This window comes from Atractosteus spatula, chromosome 14 (assembly GCF_055471065.1).
Source record: "Atractosteus spatula isolate fAtrSpa1 chromosome 14, fAtrSpa1.hap1, whole genome shotgun sequence".
Lineage (NCBI taxonomy): Eukaryota > Metazoa > Chordata > Actinopteri > Semionotiformes > Lepisosteidae > Atractosteus > Atractosteus spatula.
The window spans coordinates 31,633,672-31,661,228 of record NC_142719.1 but is presented as its reverse complement, the minus strand read 5'-3'; the positions used below and the strand labels follow the sequence as shown (position 1 = coordinate 31,661,228).

General features: G+C 51.2%; 2 protein-coding genes across 2 annotated transcripts; one reads left to right on the top strand and one right to left on the bottom strand.

The window, feature by feature from the left end:
* The first annotated feature begins 892 nt into the window (after window positions 1-892).
* npm1a (nucleophosmin 1a) lies at window positions 893-6,474 on the top strand. Its single transcript, XM_088931773.1, has 11 exons — window positions 893-1,021; window positions 1,892-1,971; window positions 2,607-2,726; window positions 2,940-3,033; window positions 3,691-3,797; window positions 3,890-3,960; window positions 4,054-4,114; window positions 4,247-4,330; window positions 5,803-5,925; window positions 6,019-6,093; window positions 6,197-6,474. Exons 1-11 carry the CDS (start codon window positions 970-972, stop codon window positions 6,245-6,247), a joined length of 918 nt encoding a protein of 305 aa, XP_088787899.1. The 5' UTR covers window positions 893-969; the 3' UTR covers window positions 6,248-6,474.
* Window positions 6,475-12,433: 5,959 nt separating this feature from the next.
* tlx3b (T cell leukemia homeobox 3b) lies at window positions 12,434-27,346 on the bottom strand. Its single transcript, XM_088931776.1, has 3 exons — window positions 26,539-27,346; window positions 19,959-20,196; window positions 12,434-12,644 (listed from the first exon to the last, which is right to left on the bottom strand). Exons 1-3 carry the CDS (start codon window positions 26,996-26,998, stop codon window positions 12,434-12,436), a joined length of 909 nt encoding a protein of 302 aa, XP_088787902.1. The 5' UTR covers window positions 26,999-27,346.
* Window positions 27,347-27,557: the final 211 nt, after the last annotated feature.

Below are 27,557 nucleotides of genomic sequence, written 5' to 3'. Positions count from 1 at the left end.
ACATTGACAAACTATTACACACACTGACTAACATAAACACACTGATAGAAATACTGATACACTGACACACACACACTGACACACACGTGTCCTCTCCATACGTTGTGTTTAACTGTTGTCTTGAAGCAGGTAAATCCATCAGAGGCCATTTCCTCCAACACAGGATACTCCAAGTGTGCTCTCATGGCAAAACCACAGAGATCAGCCAGCCTGTCCTCCCTAAAGTCTCCCCCTCATGCAGCTGATAAAGCAATTTCTCTCTCCTCCCCTGATCTGTGTGCTGTGGGGCTGCAGGAGGACTGAACCCCACTCTGGTCTCGTACAGTTTCTCTCTCCTCCCCTGATCTGTGTGCTGTGGGGCTGCAGGAGGACTGAACCCCACTCTGGTCTCGTACAGTTTCTCTCTCCTCCCCTGATCTGTGTGTCGTGGGGCTGCAGGAGGACTGAACCCCACTCTGGTCTTGTACAGTTTCTCTCTCCTCCCCTGATCTGTGTGTCGTGGGGCTGCAGGAGGACTGAACTCCTCTTACTTCTGCTGGTGAAGTGTTCTCTTTCCTCCCCTGGGCCTGCTTTTTTAATTAATGATTATTAGGCAACTCTTATCTTTAACTCTGCTGCTTGTATTGCCCTTCACACCCACCCAATATGGCATCTTGATTCCTTCTACTACAGCGAGGCCATCACAAAGGTGAATCCTCTCTATCGTTTTGGCACAGTCTGCCTGTGTCCAATCAGAGGAGATTTAGGGGGTGTGGCGTCTAGCGAGAAAACGCTGCGGTTGGGTAGAAGGAAAGAGCGCAGCCGCTTCCACTAGTGTGGGTGTGGCTTCCCCTAAAGAAGGGTTGTGATTGGATACTCAGCTCGGGACGTCACTCTCCCTGCGCCTGCGGGGCGTATTTCCGCGGGAGTCAGGGACGTGTGCGTCGCTGCGGAGCTCATTTTGGCCTGTGGAGGGGTGGCGAGTTGAAGATGGACAGCAGCATGGATACGGAGCAGATGGGCCCGCAGAACTTTTTGTACGGTAAGGAGCCGGCGAGCTCGTTTAGTTGAGTGGAGCTGGGAAGCGCGACATTCTGAGGTCGTCCTGCAGTGGTCTTATATCCCAGGCGTGCGTCCCTTAGACCGCTTCTCTCTGGTTTCCGCGCTCCGAGCCGAGCGGGGGACCACGGTGCCGCGGTCCGGGAGTCGTGCGACCCGCAGCGGGCGGAGGAGACCTGATCGATCGCTGTTTGTGGCCTGGGTGCTGGGGTAGGCGCTAGAGGAGCGACCCTCCGTCGGTTCTCTTTTGTCCTTTTATTTAAAGCGCAGAAATGTCGGTTTAGAAGCGAGCCGCTGGCCGTGTGGCGAGGAAGCGGGCGAACACGTGTGCGCTGTGCCGCTGGGGGTGGGGGGGGGAATGGCGCCTCCGGGGTTCAGGGGCTGTCCGGGACCTGGCTCCTCGGCTCGGGACGCTAAAGGGCAGCTGCTTTAAAAAAAACTTCGCGGCGAGTGAAAGTACGGGAGAGAAGAAGCACAAGCAGCTGGTTGCACTCGCGCGTGTGACAAATGAGCCGCGTTGCGCCGAGATCGAGGGGGTCTCTGATTTAGACCCGGTTTTCGACGATAAAGTCTGTCCTCTGTAGAGGCGGAGTTTCAGGCCTTGGGAACTGCGAAGTCCGGTTTTTTTTTTTGTTTTCGCCCATCCTGCTGTCCCACGAGAGGACTCCTCGGTTTACCCACTCGGACCCCCAGACCGCGCACGTGGCTACCACGTGGTCCCGAGTCGCGGTCTTCCCCCCCCCCCCCTCCACCCCACCCCCTGTTTCCGTGGCGACGGCTGTGGGCGGCCGGGAGGCTGCCGGGAAGTGGCACCCCCGCTTACCCGCTGTCCTCCGTGCTGTCTGCTCCCCAGGGTGTGAGCTGAGGGCGGGCAAGGACACCGTCTTCAACCCCGAGGACGACGAATACGAGCACCAGCTGTCTCTCAGGATGGTGAGTCTCTCCTCTCCGGCCCAGCAGGCTAGTTGATCCCCGGGTTCAGCCGTTTCCTGATAGAATACAGGGGTTTGTTCCACACTCTCACCACCCTTTGTGTAAAGAGCCCCCTGTTCTCACTGAAGCAGCAGTACAGTTTCATACTGAATTAATCAGGTAGATATTAAATTAAAAACGGTAATTTGCCTGTTTTAAGGTTTATATATTACAGTGGGTGCTGATATTTACTTATTTTTTTGTGAAGTTTTGAGTTGTATGAAAACTGGTAGCCTACCTGGAAGAAATTCCAAGGTCACTGTTAAATTTCCAGTGTTTGTAAAACATTTAGGAATGAGAGGAGGCCATTTATACACTACCAAAGACACGACAGGCTAAAACCGCCTCCTGTCCTGACTGGAGGATCTCACCCAGCCCTTTACTGAAAGAGCTACAGCAACATGGCAGGGCAGCATGTTCCACTCCCACAGCTCTGTGTCAGGGCGTAAGGAAGTGCCTCCTGTTCTCAGTGTTGAGTACTTGCCGGCAGTGTCCGCTGGTGTCCTCTGGTTGACTTGTAGATTGGGGGTGGTTTGGAGCTTCCGTGGATGACCTCTGACCTCGGTGCAGCCTGCTCACCCTCTCTGTCTCTCCAGGTGTGCGTTGACCCCAGCACGAAGGACGAGCTGCACGTGGTGGAGGTGGAGGGGCAGGACTCCGAGGGCCAGACGGTGCGGACAGTGCTGGCCTCCCTGCGGCCGTCCACCCTGCCCAGCGTGAGTGTCCAGGGAGGGCCCTGTGGGCTTGACTGTGGGAGGGGAGGGTGACCCTGGGGCAGGTGGGCAGTATGCAGCCCGACGACGCTTGGCCAAGGGGGCGTAGGGTAGGGCCTGATGCATACGCTCGCATCTCTGGGTGGTGAGACCCGCCTGTCCACTGGGGTTCCTGCTGTGGTCCGCCCCGGCTGACCGGTCTTGTCTGACTTACAGGTGTGCCTGGGCGGGTTCGAGATCACACCTCCAGTGCTTTTCCGGCTCAAGGCGGGTTCTGGTCCGGTTCACATCAGCGGACAGCATCTGATGGGTGAGTCCAACTGTCTGGAGTGGGGGGGAGGGGGCACAGTGTTTTGGTGCTTGTGGGTTCCCACAATGCATCTGGCTACACAATAACCAGAGTTAGGATCTCTGATTGGGGTTTCAGAAAATGAATAGTCTGGACAGCAATAAGCTAGAAGTTGGTCTTGACTGTACAATATGATATTTTTACTTTGTCAACACTGTACTATGATCACCGCTCAACCTAATTTATACCAACAATCTAGAGGTAGCGAACTAATCGAGTTGCTGATGACTCCATTGAAAGGGTCAGCAAGCGCTATAGAAGTGGCACACCAAGCGCTGAAAAGAAATGGATCAAATTCGAGAATGGGGAAAGTGCTGGTAGATGTTTAATGTACACAAATGTAGGGTTCTGCATGCAGGTAGTGAGAATATAAATACAGGAAACTATGCACTAGAAATACACCGCAGTTGTAGATGTTATTTAAGTGCTGGTGTTTAACAGACATGTCTTTAAAATATTCCATGGTGCCTGGATTAAAGTGCTTCTTGTTTAGAAACCACAACAGTGATAAAATAGCAAGTACTGTAAGGCTTCTAAAAGTGGGTGGGCACAGAGGTTTAGGGTTTAATTAGCTGATGTTCTGGGTCCTGTGGTGTTGACCCCTGTCCACTCCTGCAGTGTCAGAAGACATGTGCTTTGGGGAGGAGGAGGATGAGGAAGAGGAAGAAGAGTCCAGGAAGTCTGTCAAGAGGCCTGCTGGAGTGGTGAAGTCCAAACCTCAGCAGGTCAGTGAGACCCCCTGTCCTTCATCCCAGTTCGCACCCTGCTTTATAATTCCTCACTTATTCACCTAAATCCCCACTGTCTGTTTCCATAGAAAAAGATGAAGCTGGAGGAGGAGGAAGATGACGATGAGGATGACGAAGATGAGGAGGATGATGACGATGAGTAAGTCTCGTGTCTGCCCCCTGGCCTGTCTTCCTCCCTGTTGCTGTTGAACGCACCCTGGAGTCTAACCCTCTCACCTGGCTTCTCAAACAGGGACGATGAGGACGAGGATGACGAAGAGGAGAGTGAGGAGGAAGAAGAAACTCCAGTGAAGGTAAGACTGACCTCTTGCCTGCTGATGCATGTGCTCACTGAGCCTGATCTGTCTGTGTCCAGTTTCTCTGGCCTGCCTCTGCCTGCCTGACCTACAACCCCCCCCCCCCCCATCTCTCTCTCTCCCCTTCAGCCCCAGAAGAAAACACCAGCCAAGACCCCCAGTCAGAATGGGAAGATGCAGACCCCAGCCACTCCCGCCGAGAAACAGAACCAGGTACTGACCGGGTTCCCCAGTGGTCCCGTGGCCCGGAAAGCCCCGAGCCGGAGGTGTCGGGTGTAGGCGCCGGGTGTGGCCCGTTTCGCACGGGGCCCCCTTGTCTGAGCGCCTGGAGCCTCTGCTGTTCTCGCGAGTCGCCCGTTTAAACGGTCCATGAAGCTTTGGAGCCCTCCAGTCCTGCCTCAGCTGAGCCCGTGGGGTGACCCGTGACACCGGCTGGACGGTGGGGAGCCGCCCGCCTTGGGTGTCCTCAGCAGACGGGAGTTCTCCAGTGTCCAGACGGGCAGTTTTCCCCGTGTGTTGGATCGCGAGCTGGATGCTGCGGTCCTCGGACCCGTTTTCCCCTTGTGATGGCATTTTATTTTATTTCTTCTCCCCGCGAAGTCGTTTAACCCCCGAGGCAGCTGTTGGCATCGTCAGGCCGCGGGGAAACGGTGCCGATGTGTCGCTGCTGACTGAAACAGGAGGACAATAAAGCCGAGTGCGAAGAGCTGTGCTGGTCTGCGAGTGATTGACTCCCGGTGCGCGTGGCTGCGGGTTCGAGCTGAGGGCGGTCAACCGGCTGGAGTAGTTTGCTGGGATTGGCCATCGGGTAGTGGGGTGGAGAGTTTAGACTGGGGGGGGGGATCAGTGCTGCTCCTGCAGGGGCCCACCGAGATTGCCCTCGCTGGTGCATGGAAGGTGTCGGCCCTGCTCACGCGGCTTCTCCGCTAGTCGTTCTTCCTCGTGCGACAACGGTGCACGCCTTCCTCGCACGCTTCCCGGTCTCCTGTAGTTATCTGGGTCTGTCGGTTAGCCGGCTGTGAGACTCGGATGGTAAACTGGAGTTTGCATGTTCCTCCCGTGGGCCCGAGACATGCTGGCAGGTCAGTGGGCTTCTGGACAGTCTTGGCCTTGGGTGAGGGGGTGTTTGAGCCCGTCCTTACCCTGGTGTGTCTGTTGCTTGCTGGTTAGGCTCCAGCTCCCCCGTGACTCTGTACTGGGTCAAATGGTTATTGTGAAAGAGCTGTGGTGTGAAAAGGGAGCTCTTTCCAGTGGGTTTTACTGGCTGGGGTGGAGCTGCTAGCTTGAGGCAGGAGGGGGCGCACACACACCCTGCTCTTCTGAAGAGCTGAACACAGAACCCCATTCACCCAGGGGTCCCCCAGCCAGGACCATGAGCCCCTGCTTTGGGGGGAGGAGTGGGGTAACCCGTGGGACATCAGAACCTTCCCACTGGGGGAGAGGAGACCTTGGGTGCGGCGGTCCAAGGAATCCGGTTCAGTTGGCGTTCCGGCCCGTTTCGGAGCAGTGAGGGTGGGAAAAGTTGGAGTTGGTTCTGGTCGGGTTCAGTCTGATCCCTAATGGGGGGGGGGGGGGGGGATTCTGACCCAGAAGCGTTCTGTTCCTCTTTTCCTTCCCCTGTGGGCTAGCAGCCCAGTTGTGTGGCTAGTACTGGGGATGCTGACCACACTCTCCCCCATCTCCAGCAGACTCCCAAGACCCCGAAGACCCCCAACACCAAGGGCCAAGGAGACAGGAAGCCCCAGACGCCCCGTGCCCCCCTCAGCCTGGCCGAGATCAAGGCCAAGATGATGGTCGGCGTGGAGAAGGTCAGTGTGGGCGCCGTGGTGGCCCCTTGTCCAGTTGCCTGACCGCGCTGGCCCCCTGGTCCTCAGCCATCCTGTCCGTTTCTCTCTCCGCAGGGAGTCATGCTGCCCAAAGTGGAAGCCAAGTTTGAGAACTTTGTGAAGAACGGTTTCAAGGTGGACGATAAAAATGTGAGAATTTAATTTTTCCCCCTTGTGGCCGCTGCCATGTCTCTGTGCTCTGTCTCCCCCTTGTGGCCGGTGTGTGACTCATTCCTCTCTCTCTCCCACACAGACGATTCAGGAGCTCTGGAAGTGGAGACAGACTGTGAAAGACAAGAAATGATTGGAGTTTTTTTTTGTATTATTTTTAAGTTTTTATTTTTGTTTTTTGCTCCTTTGTCCGTCTGCCCTCTGTCCACATGGGCCGGGTTTGCCCTTTACCGAGGGGAAGCTCCCCTTTCCTGCCGACCAGCACCGTCCGGTTCTGTGAGGGGCCACGGGTCCAGCACGTCCAGTGGACCAGCTGTCCCTCTTCAGTGTTTTTACTGCCGAAATAAAATGTCAGCTGTCTCCCTGTTTGTCTTGTGGGTCAGTAGGTCTGTTGATGACAGTCACCCTCACACCCTGGGACCTCAATCTGGGGTGACCGCACACCTCTCGGGCACTGGGGTTCACTTTCACAGGGGTCACCCGTGGGCCTGTGCAGTACGTTTCCTGACACCCCGCATCACGCAAACCTCACAGTTCTCTACCCTGGGTGCTGTGTAGGTGAGCCATGGCCAGCAGTGGGGTCCCCAATGTAGAGAAGTGAGGTGCTATGGAGTTTATGAGGTTGCTGAAGGATTTCTAATAGAAGCTGCTGGGCTTGGAGGAGAGCAAGGCATTGTGGTCTTTGTAGTTGAGCAGCCAGTGAGACTGCAGGTTGTGGCATGAGAGTCCACTAGAGGGCACTGCTGTAAAGCTGAACCAGTTTGTGTTCACACGTATTACAACTTGCTATGGTCAATCGTGCAGTGTTATGTGGTATAACAGTGTCTCTGCTGTGCGGATGGTAATTTGGTAAAACGGTTTTAGAAAAAACTGATAGAAGTGCTGACATGCAAATACTTTGACTGTCTCTTCTGCTTATACCCAATGTGTCTTTGGAAGAAGAGGCTGTAGTGTAACTCAACATGCTGGGATTCCACTGCCCAATTTTGTAACTGCTCTGGTAGGACATGAGGGATTCAAAGTGATGACACTCCACTCTCACCCTGTGCCCTGTTGGGGAAGCAGAGATTCAGAGTGCTGGCTCTCCAGTCTCGCCTCCGCACTCTCACCCAGTCCTCTGTCACAGGCAGGAAGAGGAAGCGGATCTGCCCTCTCTGTCCCTGGACAAACAACCTGGTCCAAATAACCTCCTCTCGTCCGTCAGCTTTCTTCTGACCACTCATTCCCAAAGAGCAGTGATGGGGAAACCACTTCTCTGCAGTGCTAGTTATTATAGTATTAATTGTAGAAGTAGCAGCAGTAATGCTAGTGGTAGATGTAGTATTAATTATAGCATTAGTTTTAGCAATATAAGGAGTTTCACCCAGAGTACTTGTAGTGGTTGCAGTGTTTGTGAAGGCTCTGTGTTGTGCCTGGTTTTGTCTCCTGTTTGGGGAGGCTCTATGATGGGACTGTGCCTAGCAGACACCCTGGGGATCACAGTCGTCAGTGGACGTGGGGAGCAACACTCGCACACACACAAAGCAGCTGAGTGTGTCGGCAGCCCTGGGGGTGATGGGCCTGCAGAGAGGAGGGGGAGGGGAAAGCTCTTAGCTGCTCCCTGTGGACTTGATCCCAGCTCTTACACTCCGGACTAAAGTGGTTTTCCTGCTGTGCGCTGCAGAACGGGGCTTTACTGCTGGAACGTGACTGAGAGTGTGTGAGAGGCTGATTGAGGGTTTGTGAGAGTGTGGCTGTGTGAGGGGGGGAGAGATGGAGTGGTGGGGAGAGAGAGTGAGGCAGAGAAGGAGGGATTTGGCTCAGTCCAGTCCTGTGCAATGATGGCTGTGAGTTATGTTTGTCATTAGGGCTGACTGGGCTCGCCGTGTCTCTCTGTCCCCCCCAGAAGAAAATGGAAAGATTATATCCTGACAGACAGAATCAACACAGGCTTAGTCAGGGACAGTATTTCTGAGTCTCCTATGTGATCAACAGAAATGTCCACTGGCATGTTTGTACTGTAAATGTCTGTAAAAGCTGTGTGTATTTCATTTGCTTTCACAACAACATAATTTATTGGTCATGCCAATAAAACATTTTGACTTTCTGTCAGTATTTTCTGTGTTCGTGTGTGTAGGCAAGTCTGTGTGCAAGAGTGTGCTTGTGTATGTAAAGGCAGCTCTGCAGCAGGTACAGGTGTCTGAGGTCAGTGCTCTTCTGCAGGTACAGGTGAGTCTGAGGTCAGTGCTCTACTGCAGGTACAGGTGAGTCTATCGGTGCTGTACTGCAGGTACAGGTGAGTCTGAGGTCAGTGCTCTACTGCAGGTACAGGTGAGTCTGAGGTCAGTGCTCTACTGCAGGTACAGGTGAGTCTGAGGTCGTGCTGTACTGCAGGTACAGATGAGCCTATCGGTGCTGTACCGCAGATACAGGTGAGTCTGAGGTCAGTGCTGTACTGCAGGTACAGGTGAGTCTGAGGTCAGTGCTGTACTGCAGGTACAGGTGAGTCTATCGGTGCTGTACTGCAGGTACAGGTGAGTCTGAGGTCGTGCTGTACTGCAGGTACAGATGAGTCTATCGGTGCTGTACCGCAGGTACAGGTGAGTCTGAGGTCAGTGCTGTACTGCAGGTACAGGTGAGTCTATCGGTGCTGTACTGCAGGTACAGGTGAGTCTGAGGTCAGTGCTGTACTGCAGGTACAGGTGAGTCTATTGGTGCTGTACTGCAGGTACAGGTGAGTCTGAGGTCGTGCTGTACTGCAGGTACAGATGAGCCTATCGGTGCTGTACCGCAGATACAGGTGAGTCTGAGGTCAGTGCTGTACTGCAGGTACAGGTGAGTCTGAGGTCAGTGCTGTACTGCAGGTACAGGTGAGTCTATCGGTGCTGTACTGCAGGTACAGGTGAGTCTGAGGTCGTGCTGTACTGCAGGTACAGATGAGCCTATCGGTGCTGTACCGCAGATACAGGTGAGTCTGAGGTCGTGCTGTACTGCAGGTACAGATGAGCCTATTGGTGCTGTACCGCAGATACAGGTGAGTCTGAGGTCAGTGCTGTACTGCAGGTACAGGTGAGTCTGAGGTCGTGCTGTAGTGCAGGTACAGATGAGCCTATCGGTGCTGTACTGCAGGTACAGGTGAGTCTGAGGTCGTGCTGTACTGCAGGTACAGATGAGCCTATCGGTGCTGTACCGCAGATACAGGTGAGTCTGAGGTCAGTGCTGTACTGCAGGTACAGGTGAGTCTGAGGTCGTGCTGTAGTGCAGGTACAGGTGAGTCTATCGGTGCTGTACTGCAGGTACAGGTGAGTCTGAGGTCAGTGCTGTACTGCAGGTACAGGTGAGTCTATCGGTGCTGTACTGCAGGTACAGGTGAGTCTGAGGTCAGTGCTGTACTGCAGGTACAGGTGAGTCTGAGGTCGTGCTGTAGTGCAGGTACAGGTGAGTCTATCAGTGCTGTACTGCAGGTACAGGTGAGTCTGAGGTCAGTGCTGTACTGCAGGTACAGGTGAGTCTATTGGTGCTGTACTGCAGGTACAGGTGAGTCTGAGGTCAGTGCTGTACTGCAGGTACAGGTGAGTCTGAGGTCGTGCTGTAGTGCAGGTACAGGTGAGTCTATCGGTGCTGTACTGCAGGTACAGGTGAGTCTGAGGTCGTGCTGTACTGCAGGTACAGATGAGCCTATCGGTGCTGTACCGCAGATACAGGTGAGTCTGAGGTCGTGCTGTAGTGCAGGTACAGGTGAGTCTATCGGTGCTGTACTGCAGGTACAGGTGAGTCTGAGGTCAGTGCTGTACTGCAGGTACAGGTGAGTCTATCGGTGCTGTACTGCAGGTACAGGTGAGTCTGAGGTCGTGCTGTAGTGCAGGTACAGGTGAGTCTATCGGTGCTGTACTGCAGGTACAGGTGAGTTTGAGGTCGTGCTGTACTGCAGGTACAGGTGAGTCTATCGGTGCTGTACTGCAGGTACAGGTGAGTCTGAGGTCAGTGCTGTACTGCAGGTACAGGTGAGTCTATCGATGCTGTACTGCAGGTACAGGTGAGTCTGAGGTCGTGCTGTAGTGCAGGTACAGGTGAGTCTATCGGTGCTGTACTGCAGGTACAGGTGAGTCTGAGGTCGTGCTGTACCGCAGGTACAGGTGAGTCTGAGGTCAGTGCTGTACTGCAGGTACAGGTGAGTCTTAGGTCAGTGCTGTACCGCAGGTACAGGTGAGTCTGAGGTCAGTGCTGAACTGCAGGTACAGGTGAGTCTATCGGTGCTGTAATGTACGTAACAGTAAAGCAAAGAGACAATTTTCTTTCTCTTTTAAAGAAAAAAAGAACATACTTTTATTTACATATTTATCAAATACAAAGTATAATACAAGTCTTCAGTGTAACTCCACACCCTGTCACTCTGAGTCCACAGTAGCATGATTTTACAACCCAAGGACATTTTAAAATGCAAAATCAAATTAATGTTTGTAATTACAATAGTCTTCTTTTCCTCTTCCTGCCTCCCCGTACCCTTACACTCATTCACCGCTACTCTGTGTTTCAGACCCCCGGAATGCCCAAATGAACCTGATAAACAGGTAGACCTTGCTGTGGGTCAAGGCTGAGTCCATCAGAGAGAATCACAGTCGCAGACAAGAGGAGCCAGTCAGCCCATCCAGTGCATTTAATCGTTAGTGGACAATTGATCCCAGGATTTCATCCAGCTTCCATGCAGAAGGATTTCTTGTAAGACATCAGGGTATCGGCTTCAATAACATGGCTGGGCAGCTTGTTCCACCCTCCCACAACTCTCTGTGTAAATATGTCCATCTCTCCCTTTCTCCCCGCCCACCCCAAGTCTCAGTTCTAAATGTGTTTTCTTAACTTTTAATATTCTTAACTCAATTGAACTCATTACTGTACTTACTTTTCTGAAGGATATGAAGTACTAAAAATGGACTCAAGGTAAAATCTAGAACTTTTTCAGGGCTGGAGGCAGATATTAGTTCGAGATTTATCTGGTTTTCATTCATGGTCTGCATCATTAATTATCTGGTAATTAATTGGCGTAATTGGTCAACATTCTGATTTGCTCCACCTGTTCAGAGATGATGCTGAGATACAGTATCTCCGAGCCCTCGGTCGTATCAAAGCCCAATATTTCCCCCACACAAACACAATCAGAGCCCCACGATGCACAGGTCACTGGCATATGACTCCTGGAGCACCCTTCAAATGTCCAGGGTGGATCCACCCCTGCGGTTGGACAGTTTCGTCATACTGCAGAAGTCTTGAATCCAGGCTGTACCAGCTGGGGCAGTTTTGTGATCCACAGTGCCCCCTAGTGTCCACGTCAGGCACGTCTCTCGTCGAGCTCCCCTTCCTCCCAGCAGCTCCCTTGTCACTGTGGGCCCTACGCCCGGGAGACAGGCTGTGACTCGGGGGGCCGATCTGCTCCACGGTTACAATGCCCCCCTCTGCAGGACAGAGGAAGGGGGCAGCTGGATTTAGGCTCCTGGTTTGGACTGCTGCCCCTTTCCCAGCATGAGTGCTTCTGGAAGTCCACATGGTACCACGTGGCCCAGCAGGGCGGCGCTATGAGTCCCTCTCTCAGCAATGCAGCTGGAGGAGGATCCTCGGGTATCCCAGTTTCTGTTGCTTTTTTTAGGGGTGAGTTCATGCATTCAGATATCTTCTTAATATCTTTTTAGTTTCTAAAACAGTTTTCCTTTCCTCTCTTTCTTTCAGAGAAAGAGGAGCACAAAGAGAGAACAGTGTGTTTTCAATGGGATATAGAGACAGAGGTGTGTCAGTGCATCAGTAAATCAGTGTGTCAGGCAGTGTGTGAGGCAGTGCCCTGGTCAGTGTGTCAGTCAGTGTGTGAGGCAGTGCCCTGGTCAGTGTGTCAGGCAGTGTGTGAGGCAGTGTGTGAGGCAGTGCGCTGGTCAGTGTGTCAGTCAGTGTGTGAGGCAGTGCCCTGGTCAGTGTGTCAGTCAGTGTGTGAGGCAGTGTGTGAGGCAGTGCCCTGGTCAGTGTGTCAGTCAGTGTGTGAGGCAGTGCACTGGTCAGTGTGTCAGTCAGTGTGTGAGGCAGTGCCCTGGTCAGTGTGTGAGGCAGTGTGTGAGGCAGTGCACTGGTCAGTGTGTCAGTCTCTGTGTCAGTCTCTGTGCCGGTCAGTGCGCTGGTCAGTGTGTCAGTCTCTGTGCCGGTCAGTGTGCTGGTCAGTGTTCAGTCTCTGTGTCAGTCAGTGTGTCAGTCTCTGTGCCGGTCAGTGCGCTGGTCAGTGTTCAGTCTCTGTGCCGGTCAGTGCGCTGGTCAGTGTGTCAGTCTCTGTGCCGGTCAGTGTGTCAGTGGTCAGGGTCCGTTCTCACACTAGCGAGGTGACAGGTTGCAGTTTGCCCCCCTCCTCTGCCCAGGGCTGCAGGTTCTGCAGGGCGAAGAGGGAGGAGTTGTGGATGCAGAGCGGGTCGGGCGGCAGCGAATCGCCCAGGGACTTCTGGAAGGCATCATGCTGCAGCTGGATCATCAGCCGATTGGCCTGCTGACGCTCCGCCTCCCTCTCCTCCGCTGTCTGTCGCCTGGGAGACAGAACACAGACACGCAGGTCAGAGAGACAGACAGGTCAGACACGCAGGTCAGAGAGACAGACACACAGGTCAGAGAGACAGACAGGTCAGACACGCAGGTCAGAGAGACAGACACACAGGTCAGAGAGACAGACAGGTCAGACACACACAGACACGCAGGTCAGACACACAGGTCAGAGAGCCAGACAGGTCAGACACACAGGTCACAGAGACAGACACACAGGTCAGAGAGACAGACAGGTCAGACACACACAGACACGCAGGTCAGACACACAGGTCAGAGAGCCAGACAGGTCAGACACACAGACACACTGGTCAGACACACAGGTCACAGAGACAGACAGGTCAGACACACACAGACAAGCAGGTCAGAGAGACAGACAGGTCAGACACACAGGTCACAGAGACAGACAGGTCAGACACACAGACACACTGGTCAGACACACAGGTCACAGAGACAGACAGGTCAGACACACACAGACAAGCAGGTCAGAGAGACAGACAGGTCAGACACACACAGACACACTGGTCAGACACACAGGTCACAGAGACAGACAGGTCAGACACATACAGACAAGCAGGTCAGAGAGACAAACAGGTCAGAGAGACAGACAGGTCAGTCAGGTAGCATCCACCTGTTGAAGTGCCACACAAGTTATGTGATAAAATAAACCAACAAGCTGAGAATTAAAACTCAGATTAAATAAACAAAATCTCCAACACACAAGTGCAGGAAATAAAATAACATGAGCTTTTCAACACCTGGCGATCGACTTCATGTGCCGCTTATTGTACTTTGTATAGCGCCTACTCAGAAGAGCTGGACAATACAGAGCACACATCACAAGAGTCCGACTGAAAATGACACTGTCGTGTTGTTCACTGGTCAGAGGAGCTGCGTGAGATCGCAGATCAGAACCTGCTGCTTCTAAAAAAACGGCTCAATAACAGTTTTAGAATGCTTTCTTTTGCCAGATTACTGCTTTTAATTAATTTAACTGGATTAAATTTCTTCAATATGTCCGTTTCTTTATCCTTTGACATACAAGATGATAACATCTATTGCCGGTATTGGTCTAATGTGGGGATGGGGTCTCGGCTGAGCGTCCAGTTCGTCTGAGCAGAGTTTTTCCACGAATGCACAAGTCTCACCTGACTTTAACTGCCACGCGTGCCAATTGATTCACGGGTGTATTCATTCTCACGCCCCACGCGCCACGGAGTCCCTCTGTGAGCACGGGCTCCGTGTCTCCTTAATCCCCTCAGTGAGTGTGTGAGTGTGTTGTTTCCACGCGGCGTTAACCCGTACCGCAGACGAATGCTGCCTGCTTGAACACACGGACTCCCAGCGGGGAAACCAGGCGCGTCGCTCAACACAAGACACCGCCGCGGTGTCGCTCCTGTCTGCGTGTCCGGCCCTGTTCGCGATTCTGTCACGGTGCCACAGTTGTCTCGGCCACACTGACAGATAATGGCGGAAGATTATGGATGAACTATCATCTTCCGCTATGATCTGTTGCCAAAGCGGATACAACTAACAACTTCAACTGCACAATACAGGCATGTAGTTGGACCGTTACAACACATAAAACACAGAAGAGCAGTATTGAGAGACGGGCTCACTGCTCCTCAGGCCGTGACAGGAGATCACACGCTGGGCTGCAGCTCTATTGAGTTTCCTCTCCCAGTAGGAGCGGAAGCTGTTCTGGTTCTGGCAGGTGTGGGAGTTCTGGGATTAGATTCGCTATTTTAGGGAAGAATGTTTGTCTAATCCCAGAGTATTTCTCACAGTGCAGCAGAAAGTGCGCCTCTGTCTCTGCTTCTCTCTCGCATTATCTGCCCAAGTCTTTCTCCGTCTAGCCCTCTGTCTCAATATCTCCCCCTTTCTCCTCTCTCCCATGATCCGCCCGTTCCTCCCCCTGTCTCTCTTTCCCGAGTCAGTCCCGGGCAGTCCAGCCGGCTGCCGGGTTTCCCCCCCGGAAGGGGCGCGCTGCAGTCCGCGCTCCCGCCAGCTCCGCGTGAGCGCGCACCAATTCATCCTTAACGGGGGCGTCTTTCTTCATTTATCACGACCTGAAAGGCGTCAATTATTGATGGCGGGTTATTGACGTTATATTATGGAGCAGATAGAGGCGAGAGATACACATCGTTAATATTTCATGGTGTCCTTAGTTTAAGTTTATATTTCGTTATCGCAAGACAATAGGTGATATTAATAATATATCAATATAACAACCGAGTGAAAAGCAGCGAGGTCTACCAGATTCTGTTTTTCGTCCCCCCAGTTTCTCCCACTCTGAACCGACGGTGAATTACCGTTTGCGACACGACACCGGCTCGTTTGCATGGCTCTCTCTTTCAGTTCCAGTGCCATCAGTTCTGTACTTGGAATATTCTCCGACACATTACCATAGCACATTGCCAAGTATTACAGGTTATAGCTTTACAATCCACCTGTCTGTCGGTACATCTGCCTGTGTCTGCGTATCTATCACATCTACCTATCTGCCTGTCTGTCTACCTGTCTGTGGGTCTGTCCGGATATCACTGTACATATATCTCTTTTTACAGATATACATGTCTGTATATATAGCGCTATAACTCTGTTTATATAGTGATACATGCCTGCATACATAGCGCTATATCTCTTTTTTAATGAAACATGCCTGTATATATAGCGCTATATCTCTGTATATATAGTGATACGTCTGAATATAGTTCTAAATCTCTGTATATATGGTGCTATATTTCTTTTTACATATAGTGATACGTCTGTATATATACCGATATATTTCTTTGTACATATAGTGATGCATGCCTGTATATATAGCGCAATATCTCTGTATAGTGATATTTCCCATACATAGTGATGCATGTCTGTATATATAGCGCAATATCTCTGAATATATAGTGATATTTCCCAGACAAAGTGATGCATGCCTGTATATATAGCGCTGTATATATAGTGATATTTCCCATACATAGTGACACACGTCTGTAAATATAGCGCAATCTATCTGTATAGTGATATTTACCAAACATGGTGATGCATGCCTGTATATCGCTCAGTTCGCCTCAGCCAGCGACCTCTGGGCTTACTAGCCGGGGGGGGGCGAGCCCCCCAGTGATATATCTCGGCAGCTGTTGCCGCGCAGCGCCTAATGACGCAGGGTCACCTGCCAGGCGGGTGCGAGGGCAGCCGACCCTCCATCACGGCCATCTGGCGCAGGTGAGAGCCGGCACAGCCCGGGGCCGTTCCCTCCTCCCCCCCCCCCCTGCGCTGCCGGCAGCTGGAGCGCCGCCCCTCCCTCCCCCCGGGCACGCTGGCTGGGCCCGGACCTTCAGCTCCGAGAATCCGCGCTGCGTTCGGGCTATAATAATAGTAATGACACCACTGACACAGACCTGTCGGAACAGAACCTGTAAGAGTGAATTTAAATCATGAATTAAATACAGTGCTCAGCAGAGCGCCTGTGTCCTTGTGCCTCACCGAGCTCAGCTGTGTCCGCCTCTTCCCTGATGTCTACAACAGGGTTCACAGGTGTGACGCGTGACTACACGAGCGCCACAGCCCGCGCTCGAGCACTGCCCACGTGGGCCTCAGATTTTCCCACTTCCGCAGAAAACATCAGGGCAAGAGCCGACAGCCGCACACCGCGAGCGAAATAAGTTCGTTTACAACATTAACAACGAACACGATAATCCATTAATAATGTGCCTGAGCCGGTGAGGTGTATGTGTGTGGGAGAGCGCGCATCCTGAAAAAAAGACACTTTCCTCTGCACCACGTCTGGGTCATCACTACTGGATCTGCAGCTATATTGGAGCACTGTTGCTGCTACAACTACCAACACAGTTCAGAGTAACAGACTAGACTTCCACTGTATAACTGATCCACTCCAGGCTTTACAGTGCTGTCAGTCACACTCCCAGTGCACAGCAGTCTGATCCACTCCAGGCTTTACAGTGCTGTCAGTCTGACTCCTAGTGCACAGCAGTCTGATCCACTTCAGGCTTTACAGTGCTGTCAGTCACACTCCCAGTGCACAGCAGTCTGATCCACTCCAGGCTTTACAGTGCTGTCAGTCTGACTCCCAGTGCACAGCAGTCTGATCCACTCCAGGCTTTACAGTGCTGTCAGTCTGACTCCTAGTGCACAGCAGTCTGATCCACTCCAGGCTTTACAGTGCTGTGAGTCTGACTCCCAGTGCACAGCCGTATGATCCACTCCAGGCTTTACAGTGCTGTCAGTCACACTCCCAGTGCACAGCAGTCTGATCCACTCCTGGCTTTACAGTGCTGTCAGTGTGACTCCCAGTGTACAGCAGTCTGATCCACTCCAGGCTTTACAGTGCTGTCAGTCACACTCCCAGTGCACAGCAGTCTGATCCACTCCAGGCTTTACAGTGCTGTCAGTCTCACTCCCAGTGCACAGCAGTCTGATCCACTCCAGGGTTACAGTGCTGTCAATCCAATTCCCAGTGCAGAGCAGTCTGATCCACTACAGGCTTTTTCAACCACCTGTAATGGTTTACAAAACCCTAAACTGGAATTCTGGTTTGTTTCAGTTTATAAGTGTTATTACTGAAAGCAGACATCTTAAGCAGCAAACAGTGGTGAGAGCAGGAATGATAGCAGCAGTGGCAGCAGTTGTGATAAGAGAAGCTGCAGTAGTGGAAGATACAGTATGGTATTAGCATTACTCATAGTATTTGAAGTAATAGAGGCAGGAATAACAGTAGTAATAACAGTGACAATTAGCAGTATGATTAGCAGTAATAACTGCGGTAGGTACTGTAATAACAGCAGAAGCAACATTACGAGTATTGTTAGTACTAACAGTGGCAGTCCCGAGTACATTATCAGCATCAGTATTATTAGTAGTAACTGTGATGGTAGTGAGTATATTATGATCAGCATTAGTGGTATTAATAGTAGTAACAGTATTGATAACGGTACCAGCACTAGTAGTATAGTTACAGTATTTAATAACCAGTAGCAGTCCTAGAATACTTGTAACAGTTATATTAGCAGTAGAATAACACTTGTAATATAATTATCAGCAGTAGCATAGCAGTATTAGAAGTAGCAACATTATTAATATCAATAGTAGCACTGGCAGTATTATTAGTAGTACCAGTATTAATACCAGTAGCAGCACTGGAAGTATTAATAGTAGCAACAGTATTAATAGCCGTAGCAGCACTAGCAGTATTAGTAGAAGTAACAATATTAACAACTGAAAGAACACATGCAGTATTAGTACGGTAATGTTGGCAGCAGGTAGAGTATTAGCAATTCCAGAATTAGCAGTAATAGCAGCAGTAATGTTGACAGCATTAGTAGCAGTAACAGTGGTGGCAGGAACAGTATTAGTGATACCAGCAGTAGCAGTATTAGCAGCAGTAACGGTGGCGGCAGGAACAGTATTAGTGATACCAGCAGTAGCAGTATTAGCAGCAGTAACGGTGGCGGCAGGAACAGTATTAGTGATACCAGCAGTAGCAGTATTAGCAGCAGTAACGGTGGCGGCAGGAACAGTATTAGTGATACCAGCAGTAGCAGTATTAGCAGCAGTAACGGTGGTGGCAGGAACAGTATTAGTGATACCAGCAGTAGCAGTATTAGCAGCAGTAACGGTGGCGGCAGGAACAGTATTAGTGATACCAGCAGTAGCAGTATTAGCAGCAGTAACGGTGGCGGCAGGAACAGTATTAGTGATACCAGCAGTAGCAGTATTAGCAGCAGTAACGGTGGCGGCAGGAACAGTATTAGTGATACCAGCAGTAGCAGTATTAGCAGCAGTAACGGTGGTGGCAGGAACAGTATTAGTGATTCCAGCAGTAGCAGTATTAGCAGCAGTAACGGTGGCGGCAGGAACAGTATTAGTGATACCAGCAGTAGCAGTATTAGCAGCAGTAACGGTGGTGGCAGGAACAGTATTAGTGATTCCAGCAGTAGCAGTATTAGCAGCAGTAACGGTGGTGGCAGGAACAGTATTAGTGATACCAGCAGTAGCAGTATTAGCAGCAGTAACGGTGGTGGCAGGAACAGTATTAGTGATTCCAGCAGTAGCAGTATTAGCAGCAGTAACGGTGGCGGCAGGAACAGTATTAGTGATTCCAGCAGTAGCAGTATTAGCAGCAGTAACTGTGGTGGCAGGAACAGTATTAGTGATACCAGCAGTAGCACTATTAGCAGCAGTAACGGTGGCGGCAGGAACAGTATTAGTGATACCAGCAGTAGCAGTATTAGCAGCAGTAACGGTGGTGGCAGGAACAGTATTAGTGATACCAGCAGTAGCAGTATTAGCAGCAGTAACGGTGGTGGCAGGAACAGTATTAGTGATACCAGCAGTAGCAGTATTAGCAGCAGTAACGGTGGCGGCAGGAACAGTATTAGTGATACCAGCAGTAGCAGTATTAGCAGCAGTAACGGTGGTGGCAGGAACAGTATTAGTGATACCAGCAGTAGCAGTATTAGCAGCAGTAACGGTGGCGGCAGGAACAGTATTAGTGATACCAGCAGTAGCAGTATTAGCAGCAGTAACGGTGGCGGCAGGAACAGTATTAGTGATACCAGCAGTAGCAGTATTAGCAGCAGTAACGGTGGCGGCAGGAACAGTATTAGTGATACCAGCAGTAGCAGTATTAGCAGCAGTAACGGTGGCGGCAGGAACAGTATTAGTGATACCAGCAGTAGCAGTATTAGCAGCAGTAACGGTGGCGGCAGGAACAGTATTAGTGATACCAGCAGTAGCAGTATTAGCAGCAGTAACGGTGGCGGCAGGAACAGTATTAGTGATACCAGCAGTAGCAGTATTAGCAGCAGTAACGGTGGCGGCAGGAACAGTATTAGTGATACCAGCAGTAGCAGTATTAGCAGCAGTAACGGTGGCGGCAGGAACAGTATTAGTGATTCCAGCAGTAGCAGTATTAGCAGCAGTAACGGTGGCGGCAGGAACAGTATTAGTGATACCAGCAGTAGCAGTATTAGCAGCAGTAACGGTGGCGGCAGGAACAGTATTAGTGATACCAGCAGTAGCAGTATTAGCAGCAGTAACGGTGGCGGCAGGAACAGTATTAGTGATACCAGCAGTAGCAGTATTAGCAGCAGTAACGGTGGCGGCAGGAACAGTATTAGTGATACCAGCAGTAGCAGTATTAGCAGACCAGCAGTAACAGAGGCATCAGGTACAGGATTACTGGCAGTACCATCATGTTCATGTGCACAACCTCTCAGCCCTGCGGTCCCATCCCCTCCCTCCCCTCACCCCCAGCCGGCAGCGTCCCAGCGGGCCGGTACCTCCACTTGGTCCTGCGGTTCTGGAACCAGGTCTTGACCTGGGCGTCGGTCATCTTCAGGGTCTTGGCCAGCGCGGCCCGCTCGGCGCTTGCCAGGTACTTCTGCCGGTGGAAGCGCTTCTCCAGCTCGCAGATCTGCACCCGCGAGAAGGACGTGCGCGGCTTCTTGCGCTTGGGTGGCGTGCGGTTCTGGTACGGGTGCCCGATCCGCCGGGACACCGTGAAGGGCGTCAGCGCAGCTGGGGGGGGACAGGCAGAGAGCAGGGCTCGGGTTAGCGAGGGTCCGGCTGTCAGAGGGGGGCAGCAGTCCTAATCCCTCAGACCGGTTCTCAGACCTCGGCAGCAAAATAAATTTGACGTTATAGGAAAAAAAATGACACGTTTCGAATTTAGCACAAAATCGTGAGCTTTGCGAAAGTTCTGTAAGTCGCTTTGTTGTCGCAAACCCTCATTCGAGTTCCCACGGATTGCAATGGGATGCTGCCCTTCCTGCTCACTAGTCCCTGTAATAACTAATGTAATGGGATGTAGGACCATATAAATACAGGCTGTGCCACAGACATGTTCCAATGTGATTGGCATGCAGAGTTAACAAGTAAGTTGTATTTGTTGGCAAAACCTTCTCGAAGTCCAGAGCACTATCCAGTGTCAGTGAGCCAGTGGGAGATTGGGGACATGTTGGACTGTTGGATCTGCTCTGCATGGGAGCAGAGAGACCCCTTCAGCTATACTGACACAGCGCTGCCACACAGGCGCCACCCACTTCCCCTGGGCCCATGGGTGAGTGTGGGGTATCTGGTATGGGGGATGGATGAATGTGTGGGGTATCTGGTATGGGGGATGGATGAGTGTGTGGGGTATCTGGTATGGGGGATGGATGAATGTGTGGGGTATCTGGTATGGGGGATGGATGAGTGTGTGGGGTATCTGGTATGGGGGATGGATGAGTGTGTGGGGTATCTGGTGTGGGGTGGGTGAGTGATTGGGGGTATCTGGTGTGGAGGATGGGTGAGTGTGTGGGGTATCTGGTGTAGAATGGGTGATCGTGGGGGTTATCTGGTGTGGGGTGGGTGAGTGTGTGGGGTTGAAGATCTATCTACCTGTGGGCTGTAGGGCTTGTGGTCAGCTCAGGGCTGGCAGAATGGCTGTGCTGTGGCCAGATGGATGGTCATTTCTTCAGCTGGTCATTCACAGGAGGAGAGGGAGCCCCACTGCGGGTCAGCAGTGTCCAGCCAGACCCTGACCTCACTGTGCCCAGCAGGTGGACACCAGAGGTCACACAGTGTACCTGTCCGCCTGCCCTAGGACATATCCTTCAAACCTGCAGCCTGCGAGTCTGTACCAGATCGTCAGCACCTGTGCTATATGACAACAATACTTTGTGTCGCCCTGGTTACTGGCCTCTGCGAATAACTGCCCTCTGGTCAGGCGTTCTCCTCTCTATCCAAAATACTCTCCGCTCTCCGACACCTAACCGGTGTTCTTCGCGATATTACCCACAATACACATTGCAATCCCGAGGTCTGCCGTCTCTCTTGAGTCCTGTCCACGTTGAGTGACTGTCACATAATCCCACCATGTTCAGATTAATAATAATAATAATAATACTCTTGCGCAAAATGCAAACTTTACAGCGGTTATTGTTACACAAATAATATACGTTCGTTAATATACAGTACTTAAAATATATTTCAAATTAAAATTGTATTATACTATTTATAATTATTATTAATAATAACAAGAACCATAACAACAACAATAATAATAATAATAATAATAATAATAATAGACTGCGTATTTGTCAGACATCTTTTCACTACACGGCGTGTCGGGCTATTCCGCTGTTATACTATTTTACTTATCCAACCTGTGTGCTAAATAATGACTTACTTTTTAAAAAACTGTATTAATTGTAAAAATAACAGAAATAGATTCTGGAGCGTCAGTGTAACTACGTGGTATATAAGCGGCGCGGGACGGAATTTCTAGGAAAAGGATTTATTGAGGTTTTTTAACGGGAAAGCGGAACCGATGACGTTGAATTTATGTGTGTGTTTTAACCCGGCTGAGATGAAGCAGCTGTCAGTGTAAACTCTCCCGCTCTCCAAAAAGCGAATTAAATTATGTTTAATACAATCCGTGTTCGCGCGGGGGACGAGACGCCTAGTGGCACAATTACAGGGCCGCGGCGCGTTGTTCAGGAGAAACCTGAGAACATTATGAGCATGAAATCGCATTATTTCGGTTTTAGTCCTTTTTTTTTACAGAAAAGGGATTAAAAAAAAAACATGTCAGTCGGTGGTCAAACAGGAAACGAATTCGGGATTCCGGAGTAACGGTACCCGGGTCCCGTGGGCCGTGTTCGTACCCGAGAGCGGGTCGGAACATTTGTGGGACCCGGGAGAACCGGACTCCAGCAGCGCCGGTTTTCGGGACGGGACTGACCCGCTATAACCTCTCTCCCGGCCTGCCGATCCAGCTCACCATTTCTCTCTTCATCTATACTTATTAGAAAAAGACTCGGGCTGAAAACGAAATTTGTGCGGCGTTCGTTTTTGTGCAGCGCACAGGATTAAAATGCTTCACAAATGACTGCTCTCATCTAGAGGAGACGAGTCCCGCTCTGTCCAAAGCGGTCTTTCTGGCGGTGTCTGAACGGTCACATTTCGATGCTGTAATCGTATTTATTCGATAGGATTCCCACTGTTTCTTTCTCGTTCGTAGAAATGTGATTTGAAAGGCCTGAATCGTGAATTGTACTTCATTATATAACTGATTTCAATAACCAGGCTGTTTCAAAACCCATCGCATATCGCACTTCTGCTTTTAATTGTCGTTGTCCTTTTTTGCCGGGAACGAAATTCTCCCAATTTTTCTAAAATTCTCTCCATTCTCTCTAAAAAACAATTTATAAAAACGATCTAATATATTACATCATAAAGTAATTGATCACAGTTAGCTATTGCAATTTTAAAGTGCATCTTTCGGCTTAAGAGGATGCAAGAATCGATCAATTTGAGCAAAAACAGTCGCGCGAGTCGCATCCACCGGCGGTTGGCGGTTTTTGGCACGAGGACCCCGAGTTTTGTTCTCGCGCACACGCTGATTTCCTCGAGTCAGTGTCGAGTACAAATGACACAAAATCGTCCAGAGTACAAAATGTAAAAAAATCATACAGAAGACACATTTGAACAATCTACAAATTAATGTTCAGAGTATTATAAAATACGAGCATACGAGAAATTATTTTTTATTATTCATTTAATATGTAGGATTATTCGCTGGCGTTTCTAGGTGAAACTAGAAATAACGGAGCGAATATTATACCGAAACACAACCGAACTGTCTGAAAGGCGCCCGTGTGTGAACTGAAACGGATGTAATTTTTGAGCTGCTTCGAGGCTACAGGCACTGAGAGACAAGCCGCCGCGAGCGCCCAGGGCTCTGGGACCCTGCACGGGGTTAATTCGGGCGGATTGAGTTACAGCAGACAGCCGCTGTTGTGAGTGAAAATCCTCCTATTTGTCACCGAGCAGCGCTTCCGACAGGAGCGTGGCGGCTGCTCGTGCAGCTGCGAGACCCTCGCGCCCTGCACGCGCCAGCCCCCAGAGCCCCTGGCCCCGCGCCGCGAGAGCAACTGGGGACGACACCACCACTGAAACTCAGATGAAACACTGCAGTTCTAACAAGAAAGACTCGGGTCGAAAGTAACAGCTACGGGGACACAAACTGACTAAAATCAATGTTCAGAGTAGCTGAGTCCAGGAAAATCGGTTCCGCAGAGCTGGGGCGCTCCACGCGCAGGTACCGCGCGTCGGTCGCCCCGGGGCGCGAGGACAGAGCGTGGCCCGGGTTCGGGGTGAAGCGGGTGGTTCGAGTTGCTGGTCGTGTTGTGTGGGTGTGTGCTGACAATAATGACACGGAGTCGGAACCAGGCAGAGTCGATTCTGCTTGTGAAGTAGAATATCTATAGGGCAGTTCATATTATTCCGACATAAACAAAACAAAATATTTAAAAATGCTATTTTAACTTTCACAAAAAAAGTTACTCCTTGTAGACCAAGGCTGTGTTTATGTTTAATTGTTTTATTTCTAATTAATTTTAGTTTTATGTTTGTCTACGACATTTGAAGTGAACAGTATGCTAAATGTGTTCCGAAATCTGTGGGATAAAATGTATTTTATAAGCAAACATTTTATCTAAATACGTGTTTGTTGGGACAGTGTTACAGAGAAAAAAACTATTTCAAAACGTTAAGCAAACATACTGAGTAACCGTTGGTTCGGATTATGTGATTATTTTTTATATATCACAACAACAATAATAAATAAAAAGTATTATTATTGTTCTTATTATTATTATTATTGTTATTATTATTATAGTCTGGGTTCTCAGTAACACAAATTTAACATTTTAACATTATCATGTTTATTATAAGAAAAAAAATAAACATTGTATATTACATAGAATCTGCTAAGTGCTTTGATATTTGAATTTTGTATAAGAATTTATACAAACAAGAATTGTATAATTATTATTATTATTATTATTATTATTATTATTATTAAGAAATTCCGCCCAGCTGCTCCAGGGCTGCGCGTGGATGCTGTGCTGTGTGAGACGGCTCGAGAGCAGAGCGAGCCGCCGGCCGCCCGGACTCCCAGGGCACAGCCTCGGCGCGCGGACAGCAGAGATCCCAGCAACAACAACACAAACACCAATAATAAAAATAACAATAATAATAATAGGAACATCTTGCACAAAATTTCTTTACAGCGGTTATTGTTACTTACTTAATATGTACTTGCTTAAAAATAATAAATATTTTGAAATAATATTCTTACTCCCCTTTTATCAATAAACATTTCGAAGCATGTTTTTTATTCAATTCGGCACATCCGTTTCAATTCATTTCATTCCGCCAACATAATAGAATGACGTTTAAGAGGAAACTTCGCGCTGACGCGACCATCCGCACATCATGAGCGAAATTTAAATTCGAGGTGACAATTTTAAGAATAGAACAGTGATGTGTGGAATTCAATTTGATGGGCAAAACAAAATATTATTATGAATAATAATAATAATAATAATAATAACAATAACAATGTCGTTGTTGTTGTTGTTGTTGTTGTTGTTGTTGTTGTTAATAATAATAACAAGGATAATAATAATCTCCGCACGCAATTCACTCTCATTGAAATTCTTTCTGTCGAGCGTAATGAACATGTCTGAACGGTCACTCCCAGTGAAACGGGTTTGCTCGGGGACAGATTTTAAAAACAACCCCGAACCGAAAGGTGAGTGCAGGCGCCCGAGCGCATAGGCGGCTGCGAGCGGGTTCCCCTGCAGCAGGGCGAGAGGAAACGAGGAAAACTCCCGGGGAGGGACTGAGCGAGGGCGCGCGCGGCCGGCACCGGACCCCTGCGCCGACAGGCCTCGAGACAAAACCGCAGACGGGCCCGCTGTGTACAACTACACACGCGTCCGTGCGTAGAAATAAATGCTCTAAGTCTACACGTATTTTCCGTTGAAGAAAAAAACCAAATAATTATAATAATAAGGAGAAGAACCACCCGAATATTGTGTGTGTTCAAAAGGCTTCGGTAATAGGTGAAAAGCGAGATTTAGACGGTGACCCGGCGGATGTGAAGCCCAGACAGACTTCCTGAGGGGCTTTTTCAGGAAGACGGGGAATCGTTTCAGCGCTTCGAAGCGGTCGGTGGATTAGGCGCGTTTCTGTCCGAGTGTCTGCGGGGCTGGCTGGTTACGCGCTGCCACCTGCCCGCCGTCAGTGTGCTTTCTCCCTCGGACCCTCGCCACCACCACCTCCCCCTCCTCGACTGCGACATGGCGGCTTCTGGAAAGCTCCCGAGCCGGACCGGCCCCGCAGCGAGGACTGATGCTCCCGAGCGGAGGATGTCGCCAAAAGGAAGTTTGGAGCGAGACGGGACGGTGGGATAAAGTTGCTTTCGCTGCGTTTTTTCTCTCTCCCACTCCACCTCTCTCTGTCACCACCCGCTGACGAGCCTCTCTGGTCGTAATTAACGGCAGGACGAGGAATTAGAGATGTCTCCTCCGGCAAAATCGACAACAATTATCCGCAGCGCTCGGTAATTACACGCGCTCTTCCCAGAGAGGAGAAACTGCGCAAAAATCACACAACTAACTTCTCCGAACGACAAAAAAATGACAACGAACCGACAACGAGGAACTCTCTCGCCTGGAAACAAAGCTGTTATTTTCTTTAAATATAAACGAAAAAACGGCCATTTCGAATAAACGTCCCTGTCAGCAGCGTGCGCGCGGGCTCCGACAGAGCTCGCGACAGTCCCGGCGTCCGACCCGCGAGCCGCCCCTCGCGGTCCACCCGCTCGCGCGAGTCCGGGAAGAACTGGTCCTGCTTTCTCGCAAGAGTGCGCGTTAGTCTATTATTATTATTATTATTATTATTATTATTATTATTATTATTATTATTGCTCTGCCGGCTGCCCGAACAGGTGCTCACACGCTCGCCGCTCAGTGCGGGGACTCGGCCGGCTCGCCCGGGCGGGTCAGGACGCGCCGCGGCGTCGCTCACCTGTGAACCTGTCCTTGGCGAACCGCCGGCTGCTCTCCATCCAGGGGAAGCTCAGGCTGCCGAAGCCGGGCACGGTGGGCAGGGCGCTGGCCATGGGCGGCGGCACGGCGCCGGGCAGGGGCCTGTGCGCGGGCACCCGGATCACCCCGCCGGGGGCCAGGCTGAGGTTCACCCCGTACGAGCCGGACTCCTCGAAGGGCGCCGCCAGGCCCGGGAAGGGGGCGGGCAGCGAGGGGTACTGCGCCGCGGCGGAGGCGGCCCCGGCCGGGCTGCCCAGGTGGTAGCCGCCGCTGCCGGTCCCGCCGGTGCTGTCCGAGCCGCTCCGGGCGCCGGTCGGCGGGGGGCCCTCCGGGTCGGAGCCGCTGAGGATCTGGTCGATGCCGAAGCTGATGGGCTCGTGCTGGGCGGTCGCGGGAGCCTGGCTGGGCCCGCCGGCGCCGGGGTTGGGTGACTCGTCCATCCTGCCCGTCCCAGTGCTCCTGCCGGCAGCGGTCCGGCTCGGCTCGCCCCGCACACAGGGAACAGACAAGAGGAGGGGGGAAAAAGGCACGGAAAATACAGGGGTGGGGTGGGTGGGGTGGGGTGCAGGGGGGAGGACGGGAAGGGAATCCAACTAAAAACTGGTGCGTGTGTCTCTCTGATCTCCCCACTGTCCTGCCGCAGCTCCTCCGCCTGGGCGAGAGGCTCACGCGTGCACAGGCTGAGCAGGTGAGCGCGTCGCCTCGTGTCACACCGGCCCGGGCACCCTCCTCCGCCAGACCGCGCGGTCCATCGAGCCTCGGCCGGGATGCGCGAGTGAAAGTTTAGCAGGGCTGAGCGGGGCTGGTGGGCAGCTCTGTTCTACACCCACCTCGGCCCCGCGCCTCATTGCTGCCCGGCCCGCCCTCCCATTGGCCCGGCCCAGCAAGCCCCTGCCCTCCCATTGGCTGGCGCGTTAACAATGACTGGCGAAACCGAGCCGAGCTTAGGGAGCGTTCCAAAGTGACATCATTTTTAAGAAAGCGCACAATAGGTCAAAT